The 16,592-nt window shown below is 41.7% G+C and overlaps 1 protein-coding gene across 2 annotated transcripts in view; it reads right to left on the bottom strand.

Annotated features, from left to right (window-relative positions):
* LOC115220779 (protein virilizer homolog) overlaps positions 1–14,828 on the bottom strand; it is a 110,723-nt gene extending 95,895 nt beyond the window's left edge. For both annotated transcript variants that reach the window (XM_029790927.2, XM_036510461.1), the window contains exons 1-2: positions 14,677–14,828; positions 2,930–3,042 (exon numbers count right to left, since the gene is read on the bottom strand). In XM_029790927.2, coding sequence (XP_029646787.1) covers positions 2,930–3,042; positions 14,677–14,739 — 176 coding nt within the window. In that variant the 5' untranslated portion in view covers positions 14,740–14,828. The remainder of the gene's footprint in view (positions 1–2,929; positions 3,043–14,676) is intronic.
* Positions 14,829–16,592: the final 1,764 nt, after the last annotated feature.

The following is a 16,592-nucleotide window of genomic DNA, read 5'->3' as shown; positions in this document are numbered from 1 at the left end:
AATAAGGCTGCAAAGAGAGAGGTTTGGAGATGCCACTATGAAAGGTTGCTCAATAAAGAAAATGAATGGAAGAAAGAGAGTTTGCTAAATGTCGACCCAACAGAGCTACCAGCTATCCGAGTTGACAGTACCTTGGTAAAGCAATTAAGAGTATGAAGACAGGGAAAGCCCCAGGCCCATCAGGAATTACTGCATAGATGCTCAAAATATCTGGCAGTGTCGGCTATAGCCTAGTCACCCATATAGTTAACCAGGTGATACACGAAGGAGTCATACCCAATGACTGGTGTAGCAGCATAATAGTCAAATGCTACAAAGGTAAAGGTGATGCTTTAGATACAAATAATTACAGAGGTATCAAGTTGTTGGATCAGGTAATGAAGGTCACAGAGAGGGTCATAGTCCAACTAATTAGGGAGAGAGTCAGTTTAGATGAGAGGCAGTTTGGGTTCATGCCAGGTAAAAGCATCAGTGATGCTATATTCCTGGTAAGACAGCTGCAGGAGAAATACCTAACCAAAGATAAATCTCTGTACCTGGCTTTCGTTGACATGGGAAAAGCCTTTGACAGGGTCCCCCGATCCCTTATCTGGTGGTCAATGAGGAAACTAGGGATAGATGAATGGTTAGTGAGAGCTGTGCAAGCCATGTACAGGGATGCTAAGGTGAGTGTTGGCAACAAGTACAGTGAAGGATTCCAGGTAGAGGTAGGGGTCCACCAAGGTTCAGTCCCCAGCCCCCTCTTATTCATAGACCTCCAGGCAATAACAGAGGAATTCAAAACAGGCTGCCCCTGGGAGCTCCTCTATGCTGGTGACCTTGCTCTAATTGCTGAGTCACTAACAGAACTAGAGGAGAAGTTTCAAATGTGGAAACAAGGATTAGAATCGAAGGGCCTTAGAGTCAACCTAGCTAAAACCAAAGTCCTAATAAGTTGGAAAGCAGGCAAACCTCAAATCCCTTCAGGTAGATGGCCCTGCTCAATCTGTAGAAAAGGCGTAGGTAGAAACTCTATAAGATGTACCCAGTATAAGCGATGGACACATAAGAAGTGCAGCATTATCAAAGGAAGGCTAACTGGGAAGATAGTTTTTGTATGTGGCAGATGCTCAGGAGCAATAAATAACACTGAAAATGTGCAGAGAACAACTTCCGCCACATTCCAGGGAGAAAAACTAGAAGTAGTTGATAGCTTCCGTTACCTAGGTGAACAAGTCAGTAGTGGGGGAGGGTGCGCTGAAAGTGTAGAATAAGAATAGCCTGGGCAAAGTTCAGAGAACTCTTACCTCTGCTAGTGACAAAGGGCCTCTCGCTCAGAGTAAACGGTAGCCTGTACGACGCATGTGTACAAACAGCCATGCTATATGGTAGCGAAACATGTGCCATGACTGCCGAGGACATGCATAAGCTTACAAGGAATGAAGCCAGTATGCTCCGATGGATGTGTAATGTCAGTGAGCATACTCGACAGAGTGTTAGTGCCTTGAGAGAAAAGTTGGACCTAAGAAGCATCAGATGTGGTGTGCAAGAGAGACGACTGCGCTGGTATGGCCATGTGGCAAGAATGGATGTAGATAGCTGTGTGAAAAAGTGCCACACCCTAGCGGTAGCCTAGTCACCTCTGTGGAAGAGGTAGACCCAGGAAGACCTGGAATGAGGTGGTGAAGCATGACCTTCAAACATTGGGCCTCACTGAAGCAATGACTAGTGACCAGAACCTTTGGAAATATGCTGTGCTTGAGAAGACTCGGCAAGCTCAAGTGAGACCATAACCTTGTGGCCTATGCCAGGGGTGTAACCAGCCCACTTATGCATACCTTTCCTTCATTGGACACTAAACTCTACTTGCGAAGACCTGTTGAGGGAAATGAAATCGAAATCAAATTCGATGACTGGCATCCATGCTATAGGAGCGCTAACAGTACCATACGAGCATGATCGTTGCCAGAGCAAGAAGCTGGCCTCCATGCCGATGGCACATAAAAAACACCATTTGAGCATGATCATTACCTGCATCGCCTTACTGGCACTAGTGCTGGTGGCACATGAAAAAACATTCAAGCGTAGCCGTTGCCAGTACCGCCTGACTGGCCCTCATGCCAGTGGCATGTAAAAGCACCCACTACACTCTCGGAGTGGTAGGCGTTAGAAAGGGCATCCAGCTATAGAAACTCTGCCAGGTAAGATTGGAGTCTGGTGCAGACCATCTGGTTTGCCAGACTTCAGTCAAATCGTCCAACCCATGCTAGCATGGAAAGCAGACGTTAAACGATAATGATGTTGATATATATATATATATATGAGAGAGAGAGAGAGAAAGATTGTGTGTGTGTGTGCATGCATGTAATGTATGTATCTGGAGAAAAAACAAAAATTATTTGAATATAGTGGGGATGTAGTGACTAAGGATCAGCTCAAATCAAGCAGAATCTTTTATATTTTTAATGGGTTTTTTTTTCACTTTAAATGGAGATACTATCAAATATATGCAATCTCTTTCGACTTGTGTGCAAGGCAGCTTCACTAGTGCCATGGTGCTCAATAAAATTCTGCACCTAGAACACTCAGTAAAGAAGCTGGCAATGAAAAGACACAATACATGGTTGAGAAGACCCATCAGTCTTCCCAAGGACTCAACAGCCATTTTAGTGATGATGTCATGATAAAATGCACCCAGTACAACCTCTAAAGTGATTAGTATTAATAAAATCATCCAGCTGAAGAAATCATGACAAATATGGAAAGTAGAATAAAAGTGTGGGTTTCCATCCTATCTCCGATGGGAATAGCTTTGAATAAAAAGCGATTTGAACCATGACAGATTGTCCTGTTCATGCTGACATGGAAAGCAGATGTAAAACAATGGTGTTAATGAATACAAACTAAATCTGAAACAGTAACACAGAACAGAAATTGTTTTCTAACATACCCAAGACGAGTACCTCCGGGTACTTCAGCCTGAACTTTGGTGCCAAGTGGAACGACATGAACTTCATGGAGAACAGCTGGACGGGAAAACTTCACAAGATCTAGATTTAGTTCCTAAAACAGTTTAAAATGAATCGAAATATTTTAGTGATGTGGTTGTTGTTGTTATTACTATTCTACTAGAGGCCTTGTGCCTTTAGTAGAAATAGATTATCATCATCATTATAATAAAGGCAGCAAAATTATTAGCATACTGGACAAAATGCCTAATGGCATTCTGTCTATTTTGATATTATGAAAGACGAAGCCGAGGTTGACTTTGCCTTTCATTGCTTTGGGGTCAATAAAATAGGAACAGGGGTCAATGTAATCAACTTCCTCCTTCCTTCAAAAACTGTTGGCCCTGTGCCAAAATTTAAAATTATTATTATTATTATTAGTGTTGGAAAAAATGCTCTGCAATGTTTATTCTGGCTCTTTATAATCTGAGTTCAAATCTTGCTGAAGTAAACTTTACCGTTCATGTTTCCAGGACCAATAAAATAAGGTATCAGTCAAGTACTGGAATCAATGCAATCAACCCATCCCCACCCTCTAAAATTGCTGGCCTTGCCCCTAAATTGGAGTTTATTCATCATCGTTTGACATCCGCTTTCCATGCTGGCATGAGTTGAACAGTTTGACTGACGACTGGCAAAGTTTCTACAGCTGGGTGCCCTTCCTAACGCCAACCATTCCGAGAGCACAGTGGGTGCTTTTAACGTGTTACTGGAGTGGGAGCCAGTCAGGTGGCACTGGCATTGACCACACTCAAATGGTGCTTTTTACATGCCACCAGCACGGGTGCTAGGCAGGCTGTACTGGCATTGGCCACGACAACGACTGCACTTGACTCAACAGGCCTTCTCAAGCACAGCAATATTAGATTAATATTTTTATCATTATTCTTCAAAATGTTATTATCCTCATCATTATTATTCATGAAATTGCATTTGACATATCTTTCAGAATATCTCCTCCAATCTCCCAACCAGAGAACTTGAATTGTCTAATGTTTTGCTTATGACAAACTTCACTAATTTATTTTTTGTTTAGTCCATCACATATTTATATACATCAAAAATATAATTAGACATAATTATGCAGTGAAGAAACGGTATTAGCTAAATGACTAATACAATTTTAAATACTTCAGCAACTGCAACAACTCGACATATTTCAGTCTTTTTAGACCTCCTCAGCGAATATAGTAATGTGAGATTCATTGAGAAGATGTGATACCTGTGCTGGTGGCATGTAAAAAGCACCATCCGAACGTGGCCAATGCCAGTGCCATCTTGACTGGCTTCCATGCCGGTGGCACGTAAAATTCACCAACCGATCATGGCCGTTGCCAGCCTCCCATGGCACCTGTGCCAGTGGCACATAAAAAGCACAAACTATACTCATGGAGTGGTTGGCGTTAGGAAGGGCATCCGGCTATAGAAACACTACCAGACCAGACTGGAGCCTGGTGTAGCCTCCTGGCTTCCCAGACCCCAGTCGAACTGTCCAACCCATGCTAGCATGGAAAACGGACGTTAAACGATGATGATGATGATATATAAATACACACACACACACACGTGAGAACAAGTGTACATATAAGTATATTCTTTTATTTGTTTCAGTCATTTGACTGCGGCCATGCTGGAGCACTGCCTTTAGTCAAACAAATCGACCCCAGCACTTATTCTATCCATCTCTTTTACTGCATCGCTAAGTTAGAGATGTAAACACACCAACATCAGTTGTCAAGTAATGGTAGGGGTACAAACACAGACACACACACACACATATATATATATATATATATATCATCATCATTTAGCGTCCGTTATCCATGCTAGCATGGGTTGGACGGTTTAACTGGGGTCTGTGAAGCTGGAAGGCTTCATCAGGCCCAGTCAGATTTGGCAGTGGGCCTGATATATATATATATATTATGTATACACACACACACACGACAGGCATCTTTCAGTTTCCGTCTACCAAATCCACTCACAAGGCTTTAGTCGGCCCGAGGCTATAGTATTGGGTTGGTGCATAATTATTGTGGCTTTTTTCCAACAAATTTTATTCAACAAAAACAACAATGTGTAACAAAAACATCTTTAAATCATTATTCCAGAGCATATTCACCATCTACTTCAAATACGTCATTTAAAGATTGTTTTTGTTAAATATAGCTATTTATTTTGTTGAATAAAAGTTGTTGAAAAAAATCCACAATAATTATGCACCAACCCAATAGAAGACACTGGCCCATGGTGCCATGCAGTGGGACTGAACCCAGAACCATGTGGTTGGGAAGCAATCTACTTGCCACGCAGCAAAAGAATGGAGAATTATACATCCTCAAAAGCTTGCTTGTTACAGTATTTTATACAATACATTTAAATCTCTGTGTTTCTACTGCATAGGTATCCAAAGATATTGCATCCTGTCAGTTTAAATGCATTATAAGTTCATCCAAGGTTACATATCCATGCAGCTTTATTCAGTGTGTTACCATTTATTGTATTGATATATATATGCACTTATTGAGGTGGTGAGTTGGCAGAGTCGTAAGCACGCTGGATGAAATGCTTAGCAGTATTTTGCCTATCGTAATGTTCTGAGTTCGAATTCCACCCAGGTCGATTTTGCTTTTCACCCTTTTGGGGTCGATAAATAAAGTACCAGTGAAATTCTGGGGTCGATGTAATCAACTAGTCCTCTCCCCCAGAACTTCAGGCCTTGTGCCTGTAATAGAAAGGATATATATGCACATATATAGGAAAGGCATCCAGCTGTAGAAATCTTGCCAGATCAGATTGGAGCCTGGTGCAGCCCCCTGGCTTGCCAGCCCTCTGTCAGACTGTTCAACCCATGCCAGCATGGAAAGCGGATGTTAAACGATGACATTTGTGTGTGTGTGTCCCTCTATACATGCATATATATAGATGTACAGATGGTAATGTGTATATGTATGCTCATGTCCTTGTGTATACATGTATTCGTGTATGTTCTACAAGGGTGGGCTGAAAAGCTCATAAGCTGGCTATGAATGAGTGATGCTAGAGCTGTGAAATCTTGCATACATTAACTTCACCTCTTCTTATTAAGAAGACTTCAAAAAGTAACTAGTAGTAACTTCTCTTGAAAATGGAACAAAATTTGGCATTGCAGTGTTATCAAGTCCCTGCAGAAAAAGGGTTTAGCCCCTAAGGACATTCAGGCTGACACAGTTGCTATATTAGGGAATAACATTCCAGCTTTATCAACTGAGCAAAAAAGTGGGCAGCTGAATTTAGGAGTGGAAGGGAGAGTCTTGAAGATCAGCCAAAGTTTGGACATCGTGCAACTGACATCACCAAGGAAAACATAGTGTTCACTACATGGTGATGGATAACAGGTGACTGACGATAAATCAAATAGCGAATGCTATAAGCATATCCCATGAGAGAGTGGAGAATATTCTGTGCAATGAACTTGGCATAAGGAAGGTTTTTGTTTGGTGGGTACTGTGTCTTCTGATACCTAATCAAAAGTGCATCAGGCTGATAACATTAGCATTATTTGAGGCAAATACAGTTGGTTTCCTTGAATGTTTCCTAACCCAAGATGAGTGTTGGGCTCATCACTTTGAACCAGAGACAAAGAGACAATCTATTCAGTGGAAATGCCATTCCTCATCTGCTCTAAAGAAGGCTGAGTTCATTTCATCTACTGGGAAAATGATAGCCCCTGTACTTTTTTAATGCAAAAGGCATTGCGTTTTCTGAATGTCTTCAAATGGAAAGTGCTTCGCCAACTTGCTGAGGCAGTTACAAAAGGCTATCAGGATCAACTGCCCAGGAAAACAAACAAAAGGGATCTTATTTCATCAGTACAATGTTCCAGCACCCAAACCCTTGGTTTCAATGGCTGCTATTCTTCGGATTTGTCCATATCTGATTACATCATCTGACTCCCAACATGAAAAATCGTTTGGCTAGGAACCAGTATCACAGTGAAGATGACATATCTGTTGTTGATGAAGGGTTGTTCGCCAATGGCATCCAACCACTGTAACACCGATGGAAGGAGTGTGCAGACTGCAACGGGGACTGTGTTGAAAAACAAACCTCATTTCGTCACATTCCAAGAAAGTATCTTGGTCAGCCTATTAACTTTTCAACCAACACTCATATAGGTGTAGGTGTGGCTGTGTGGTAAGAAGCTTGCTTCCCAACCACATGGTTTCGGGCTTAGACCCACTGCATGGCACCTTGGGCAAGTATGTTCTATAGCCTTGGGCAAGCCAAAACCTTGTTAGAGTATTTGCTAGATGGAAACTGAAAGAAGCCTGTCATATATATATATATATGTGTGTGTATATATATATATATATTATATATATATATATATATAGATAGATAGATAGATAGATAGATAGATAGATGTAGATATGTTGTTGCCAGTGCCATGTAAATGGCACCTGTGAATCATAGTCATGGCCGTTGCTGATGTCATGCAAATGGCACTCATGCTGGTGGCACATAAAAACGCACATTACACTCTTGGAGTAATTGGCTTTAGGAAGGGTATCCAGCCACAGAAACCATGCCAAATCAAACTGCATCTGATAAGCTCTGGGGCTTATCAGATGCAGTCAGACTGTCTGACCCATGCCAGTATGGCGAGTGGGCATTAAATGATGAGATATATATATATCATTATCATTTAACATCCGCTTTCCATGCTGGCATGGGTTAGACGGTTTGACTGAGGACTGGCAAGCCAGATGGCTGCACCAGGTTCGAATCTGATCTGGCAGAGTTTCTACAGCTGGATGTCCTTCCTAATATCAACCACTCCAAGAGTGTAGTGGGTGCTTTTACGTGCCACTGGTACGAGGGCCAGTCAGGCAGTACTGGCAACAGCCATGCTCATGGTGCTTATATACATACATATATATATATATGCATCACCTTACTGGCATTTGCGCTAGTGGCATGTGAAAAAACATTCAAGCGAGGTTGTTGCCAGTGCCGCTGGACTGGCTCCTGTGTAAGTGGCACGTAACAAACACCATTTGAGCATGGCCGTTGCCAGTACTGCCTGACTGGCCCTCGTGCCGGTGGCATGTAAAAGTACCGACTACACTCTCGGAGTGGTTGGCGTTAGGAAGGGCATCCAGCTGTAGAAATTCTGCCAGATCAGATTGGAGCCTGGTGCAGCCATCTGGTTCACCAGTCCTCACTCAAATCGCCCAACCCATGCCAGCATGGAAAGCGGACGTTAAACGATGATGATGATGATAATATATATATATATATATATATATATATATATATATATATATATATATATATTATATATATATATGTATGTTTTTGTGTCAGTGTTTGTTTCTCACCACCATTTGACAACTAGTGTTGATGTTTTTACATCCCTATAACTTAGTGGTTCAGTAAAAGAGACCAATAGAATAAGCACTAAGCTTAAAAAAATAAATCTACAGGTCAATTTGTTCAACTAAAACCTTTCAAGACAATGCCCCAGCAAAATGCCTGAAACAAGAAAGAGATTAAAAAAAACAATATGTACATAGATCATACACCAGGTCACTCTGAATGCAACTTGTAACACAATCCAATTGAACTTGTCACCTACATGCCATCAGCAACTATACTGGCATCCTGACCAGGAGGTTGACCTGGTGAGGAGGGTTGCTAAACACTTAACAAGGTGAAAATCTGACCTGTCAGAAAAGATAGATGACCATTTCGCAGTAGACGAGAGCAAAGCAGGAAAAATCTCAAAAATGTCAGCATGCAGTTTGATAAGTTGCATTGTGGATATTCTGTGTGTTCCAGGCTCTGCCTGCAATCTGCTTGGTAGCAATATTAGTTCAGCTTTCCATACGATATGCACAACAATAGTAAGGGACAGATCAGCATCGATCTGTTTGGATTATGCATAACTAATTTCCCTTTAATACGTTGTTCTGTGCCTGGTGCATATTGTGCACCAGTTCAAGTTACACATTATTATCATCATAAGTGTCTGCTTTCCATGCAGGCATGGGATGGACAGTTTGACTGATACTGGTTAGCCAGAAAGCTGCACTAAATTCCAGTTTGATTTGGTATGGTTTCTATGGCTGGATGCCCTTCCTAATACCAACTACCCCAAGAGCGTAATGGATGTCTTTCACATGCCACTAGCACTGGTGCCAATTACAAGACACTGGCATTGGCCATGACTACGATTTCACTTGGCTTGACAAGTCTTCTCAAGCATGACATATTGCTATGGCTCTGTCATTTGTCATTACTTCTGTGAGGCCCAATATTTCAAAGATCATGCTTCACCACCTTGTCCCATGTCTTCCTGGGTCTATATCTTTTACAGGTTTCCTCCACAGTTAGAGATCAGCACTTCTTTATACAGCTGTCCTCAATTAGGAGGAAATGAGATAATCTCTACACAAACTTACTCCTCTTAAAACAAATGCTTTGTGTAGGTGTTCCTTCCTTTTTCTATATATTTTAGTCTTAGAGTTATTTCGTCTGCCTAGAGTTTAAATTCCACCAAGATCGACTTTGCCTTTCATCTTTTCAGGGTCGATAAATTAAGTGCCAGTTGTGTACTGGAGTCAATCTAATCGACTGCCCCTCACCCACCCCCACCCACCAAAATTCCCAATTTGTCTAGAGTAGAAAAGAATATATTTTAGAACACAGGTACAAGATTTTCTGGACAGGGAACACTGACGTGTTTGGGGGCGTGGGTATACTTCTAGCTGAAAAATGGGTAGATAAGGTAATAGAGGTAATCAGAGTAAGTGACAGAATACTTAAGATTAGATTAGTGCTACATCATGGATTAGCAACCATTATATCAGCCTATGCCCCTCAGCCGGGGCTACCCGATGGACAGAAAGACCGATTCTATGACACCCTACTGCAGACTACCTCGTTGACGAACGACAGAGACCTTCTCTTTGTGGCTGGTGACTTTAACAGTCATGTTGGACGGGGGCTTCCATGGTGTACATGGGGGCTATGGTTATGGTTCCCGCAACGAGGAGGGAACCAGGCTGCTGGAGTTCTGTGATGCAAATGATCTTATGGTTTGCAACACTAACTTCAGGAAACCTACCAGCCACCTAGTCACCTACCGATCGGGCCGACATACCAGCCAAATTGACTACATCCTTGCCAGGAAAAGGGAAAGATGGCTGCTTATAAATGCCAAAACCTTCCCAGGTGAAGAATGTACCCCACAACATAAACTGGTAGTTAGTGACTTTAGGATCAGGACTAAGAGGACGACCAGAAGACGACCAACATGGAGAAGAAGGATCTGGAAGCTTAAAGATCCTGCGAATGGACAGAGACTTAGGGACATATTACTTGAAGCCTTTGACAAAGTAGAAGGGGATATAGCTTCACATGGGATAGAAGATAACTGGAGGTCTCTATGGGACAACCTGCTGAGAGCCACAGACCAGATCTGTGGCTGGTGCAAAGTCCCCTCTCGACCCAAAATAACGTGGTGGTGGAACAATGTTGTAGACAGGGCCATTAGAGAAAAGAGACAGGCTTGGAAGGACTGGAAAAATGGTGGTAGCAGGGAATTGTATCAGACTACTAAAAGAGAAGCTAGGAGACAGGTTTATTTAGCTAGAGGGGAAGAAGATAAGAACAAATTTGCCAATGTTCTGCGCCGTGAGGACCAAAGACTTGAGGTATTCCGTGTTGCAAGACAGTGTGTGAGAGAGAATCGTGATGTGGTAGGAGAGAAATGTGTTCGCGTGGATGATGGTTCACTTGTGCTAAATGAGGATGCAAAGAGAGAGGTTTGGAGACATCATTATGAGAGGCTGCTAAATAAGGAAAATGAATGGGATAAAGAGAGTCTGCCAAATGTCGACCCAACAGAGGGACCAGCTATCCGAGTTGACAGTTCCTTAGTAGTTAAGGCAATTAGTAGCACGAAGACAGGGAAAGCCCGGGCCCATCAGGAATTACTGCAGAAATGCTCAAAATATCTGGCAGTGTTGGCTATAGCCTAGTCACTCGTATAGTTAACCAGGTGATACACAAAGGAGTCATACCCAGCATAATAGTCAACTGCTACAAAGGTAAGGGTGACACTTTAGATACAAATAATTACAGAGGTATCAAGCTGTTAGATCAGGTAATGAAGGTTACAGGGAGGGTCATAGCCCAACTGATTAGGGAGAGAGTCTGCTTGGATGAGATGCAGTTTGGTTTCATGCCAGGAAAAAGCACCACTGATGCCATATTTCTGGTGAGACAGCTGCAGGAGAAATACCTAGCCAAGGATAAGCCCCTGTACCTGGCTTTCGTTGACATGGAGAAAGCTTTTGACAGGGTCCCCCGATCCCTTATCTGGTGGTCAATGAGGAAACTAGGGATAGATGAATGGTTAGTGAGAGCTGTGCAAGCCATGTACAGAGACGCTGTAAGTAAGGTGAGGGTTGGCAACAAGTACACTAAAGAATTCAAAGTAGAGGTAGGGGTCCACCAATTTATCACAGTCCTCCAGACAATAACGGAGGAATTCAAGACAGGATGCCCCTGGGAGCTCCTATATGCTGGTGACCTTGCTCTAATTGCTGAGTCACTATCAGAACTAGAGGCAAAGTTTCAAGTGTGGAGACAAGGATTAGAATCGAAGGGCCTTAAAATCAACCTAGCTAAAACCAAAGTCTTAATATGTAGGAAGGCAGGCAAATCACAAACGCCTCCAGGTAGATGGCCCTGCTCAATCTGTAGAAAAGGTGTAGGTAGAAACTCTATAAGATGTACCCAGTGTAAGCTATGGACACATAAGAGGTGCAGCAATGTCAAAGGAAAACTAACTGGGAAGATAGTCTTTGTATGTGGCAGATGCTCAGGAGCAATAAACACTGAAAATGCTCAGAGACCAACTTCTGTCACATTCCAGGGAGAAAAACTAGAAGTAGTTGATAGCTTCTGTTACCTAGGTGACCAAGTCAGTAGCGGGGACGGGTGTGCTGAAAGTGTAACTGCTAGAGTAAGAATAGCCTGGGTAAAGTTCAGAGAGCTCTTACCTCTGCTGGTGACAAAAGGCCTCTAGCTCAGAACAAAAGGCAGACTGTATGACGCATGTGTATGAACAGCCATGCTACATGGCAGTGAAACATGTGTCGTGACTGCTGAGGATATGCGTAAGCTCACAAGAAATGAAGCCAGTATGCTCCGATGGATGTGTAATGTCAGTGTTCATACTCGACAGAGTGTAAGTACCTTGAGAGAAAAGTTGGATCTAAGAAGCATCAGTTGTGGTGTGCAAGAGAGACGTTTGTGCTGGTATGGTCATGTAGTGAGAATGGATGAAGATAGTTGTGTGAAACGTACCACACCCTGGCAGTTGAGGGAACTTGTGGAAGAGGTAGACCCAGGAAAACCTGGGACGAAGTGGTGAAGAATGACCTTCGAACTTTAGGACTCACTGAGGAAATGACCAGAGACCGAGACCTTTGGAAGTATGCTGTGCGTGGGAAGACCCGGCAGGACAAGTGAGACCATAACCCATGGCCTCTACCTGGGACGTAGCCAGCCCACTTATGCATACCTTTCCTTCGTGTGACACAAACCCTACTTGTGAAGACCTGTTGAGACAAGTGAAAATCGAAATCGAAATCTTTCAACATCAATGGAAATTGTAGCTGAGATACCAGTGCCGGTGGCACGTAAGAGAACCATCCGAATGTGGCCGTTGCCAGTGCCGCCCCGATTGGCCTCCGTGCCGATGGCACGGAGGCCAATCTGGCACCTGCACAGGTGGCACATAAAAAGCACCCACTACACTCTTAGAGTGGTTGGCGTTAGGAAGGGCATCCAGCTGTAGAAACACTGCCAGATCAGACTGGGCCTGGCGCAGCCTTCTAGCTTCCCAGATCCCATTTGAACCGTCCAACCCATGCTAGCATGGAAAACGGACGTTAAACGATGATGATGATGATTTCTCAAGGCGGTAATCTGGCAGAATGGTTAGCATGCTGGGAAAAAATGCTTAGTAGCATTTCGTTCGTCTTTACATTCTAAGTTCAAATTCCTTTCATCCTTTTGGGGTCAATAAAATAAGTACCAGCTAAGTAGCGGGACTAACATAATCAGCTTGTTCTTCTGCCCCGCCACCTAATTTGCTGGCCTTATGCCAATATATTTTATCCTTTATTAATGAGGATTTGTGAAGACGTGTGGCTTAATGGTTAGGGGCATTAGGCTCACGATTGTAAGGTCGTGAGTTCAATTCCCAGCGAGGCGTTGTGTCCTTGAGCAAGACACTTTATTTTACGTTGCTCCAGTCCACTCAGCTGGCAAAAATGAGTAACACTTGTATATCAAAGGGCCAGCCTTGTCACACTGAACCTCCCCTGGGAACTACGTTAACGGTACACATGTCTGTGGAATGCTCAGCCACTTGCACATTAATTTCACGAGCAGGCTTTTCCGTTGATTGTATCAACTGGAACCCTCGTCGTCGTAACCGATGGAGTGCTCCTTTTAATGAGGATCTATATGATGTTTTCGACGGGAGAGTTCAGTACTAGATATTAATGTTGTTGTTGACACCTATCTTATATCTAACGAAGTTTAGCCTCCTCGCCCCCACCTGTCAATTAACTAACACACACTATGGTTTTGTGCTGTGCATGAAGGAATAAAAAGGTAAATAAAAAGACATCAGGTTATGTGAAAGAATCTGAAATTGTTACTAAGCAATTAAACAAACTTTCTCTCCTCCAAATGAAGGAAGTAAATATTAATCTACTTGTTCGACACCGGAAACACGCCTCTTCTAATTTCACCGGTGCAAAAAGAAAACAAGTCCGAAGCAATTGTAGATATGCTGCTGCGGAAGCGAGTGAAACTAACTACAAATACTAGGAGGGCATTTAGTCCAGGCTTTTACTGTCTCTGCAAACTACAGCTCTCACGGAAGAACCTTTGTAGTATTCATTCTAGTTCTTTACATTCCTAGTTCAAATCTCATCGCTGTCCACTTCACCTTTCATTTTTCCGAGATTGATTAAAATAAAATACCAGTTTAATACAGGGGTTAATATAATGGACTGTCTTCTCTCCACAAAAAAGTATTGTACCTATGCCAGAAATTATTAGAAACAATATATTGTTTAAGTTATTGGTTTTCTAAGTTGTATCGGTTAATTGCATATGTTGTTTATGTTTGTTTCTGTTAAAATCTATTGAACATTATGCTATAATTGCTTTTTCGATATCAGAATACAATAACATTGTTATTATTATTTATTAGGTAGCTTATATAATCGTTGCAAAATGTTTATATTTCGTAAAAACCAAAACAAAAGGAAGATGCACGTTTCGAAAAATTAAGCAAAGTAAGATGTCAAATATTGCGAATAGATGTTTTGAAAACATAATATAACATAGCATTTAAAATGCAAAGAGAATAAATACATCATACAATACATATTGAGTCCGAACAAGCACTATATCTGAATAAATTTTCTGATAATAAACATTGTCTTCAAATTGTTAAATACGAGACTGTAAAGTGTATATGACATTTGTCTAATTGTTTAAAACGAATATAAAACTAAATGTTTTTCTCAGTTGGAGAAAGAACATGTTACAATATCGGAAAAAATTATTTAGACAACATATGAAAAGCTAATTTACACCCGAGAAAATATCCTACCTCGATATTTTCATGAGAAAATGTATCAAAAAACAGCAACTCCACTTGAGTAGAATCCGCCATTTTTAATATAAAGTTATCTCCCTTTGTAAACGGTGCCAAAGGAATAGGATTCTACTGTTTTATATTGTTCCAAATACGTAAAACAGGGTTTAAAATAACTGCGTGCACCTGAGGTTATCCTAACAATAACTATGCAAAAATGCCCTCTGGCCGTGTTTAAAACCTGAAAATGACAAGTGCTTGTGATAAATTTAATATAGTTTAACAGAAATATTTGGATAATGTAGACAATTGTAGTGAATCTGTCCTTTGAAGCCCATAAAAGCAACGGACGTATTTTAAGCTTCACTAGATTTTTTTGGTAAAGTATATTCTGCCTAGTCACTGAGACTAAGATTATCCAATGTGTATGGAGAGAGAAATCGCGGTAATTTAGAAATATTCATTATAAATATCAACAATACAGCTGAGGAAAATTACCTCATGAGAGAGAGATCTACATAAAGAGTTCTAAATAGGCATGAGTGTAGCACAAAAGCCCCCTAGGACAAAATCCCTCTAGGACAAAAGCCCCTCGGACAAAAGCCTCATAGTTAAAGTGTGAAAGTGGACAAAAGCCTCACAGTTATATTTTTCAATTATTTTTAACACTTTTTTCACTTTTTACTTATTTCAATCATTAGACTGTGGCAATGCTGTTGCTGCTGCTGCTGGTGGTGGTGGTGGAGTGGGCTGCCTGAATTGTTAGAAGCAACATGCTTAGCAGCATTTCATGTCTTTACGTTCTCAGTTCAAATTCTGCCGAGGTTGACTTTGCCTTTCAGCTTTTCAAGGTCAATAAAATAAGTACCAGTTGAATACTAAGGGGTCAATGTAATTGACTCTCCCCACTCCCACTTCTCACTCAAAATTGCTGGCCTTACACCAAAATGTGAAACCAATTTGACATGCAATTGTTTAAGGTTATGCTAATAATAAAATAGCAACTTGTTATACAATTTTTTTTTCAATGAGTCAGTCAAAGGAGAAAGATGAGCAGCATCCATGATTTTTGCAGATTCTCTCAGTTGTTGAGATGAATGTGATCAGTGCTCAGTCTGAACATTTGCTGAAAATCATCAAAAGCAAGCAGTCTGACCCAATAGGTTGTGACATAGAAAACTCCATTGAAAGCATTGAGACCCCAGGACCTTGTGCCTAGAGTAGAAGAGAATATAATATCTTTTAAAATTCAAGAATTTTATTTCCCTTCAACATTTGATCAGCTCTCTGAGTTCAAGCCTAATGTTCATCAAAAGCGTAGGTGTGTCCTTTCTTTGTCACCATTTTCCCTACCAAGGACCCCTTTTATTTAAATGAGTTTTCCCTAGCACCCCAGGATATTGAAAGGTCTGTCAGCTTAACATGTTCACGGACCCCCCACAACCCCGCCCACTTCTACCTTTGCAGACCACCAGGGGTCCACAGATCACAAGTTGTGAACCACTGGGTTAGGATGTTCGACTCAGGACCATTAGGCCATGAGTTCAGTTCCCAGTGGTGCATTCTGTCCTTGAGCAAAACACTTTATTTCATGTTGCTCCAGTCCACTCACCTGACAAAAATGAGTTGTACCTGTAATAAAAAGGGCTGGCCTTGCCACATTCCACATCATGTTGAATCTTCCTGAGAACTACATTAAGGGGATGCATGACTGTGGAGTGCTCAACCACTTGTAAATTAATTTCACAAACAGGCTTCTCTCCTGATCAGATCAATTGGAATCCTTGTCCTCATAACTGACAGAGCACCAGTATTGCTACCCTTCACTAATATACTACAACCAGTTCTACTTCCTTGTTAAAAAGCACCCACTACACTCTCAGAGTGGTTGGCGTTAGGAAGGGCATCCAGCTGTAGAAACAATACCAGAT

The sequence above is a fragment of the Octopus sinensis genome, linkage group LG17 (genome assembly GCF_006345805.1).
Source record: "Octopus sinensis linkage group LG17, ASM634580v1, whole genome shotgun sequence".
In the NCBI taxonomy this organism is placed as follows: Eukaryota; Metazoa; Mollusca; class Cephalopoda; order Octopoda; family Octopodidae; genus Octopus; species Octopus sinensis.
Note: the sequence above shows the minus strand (reverse complement) of the source record. Positions and strands in the feature narration are given on the sequence as shown.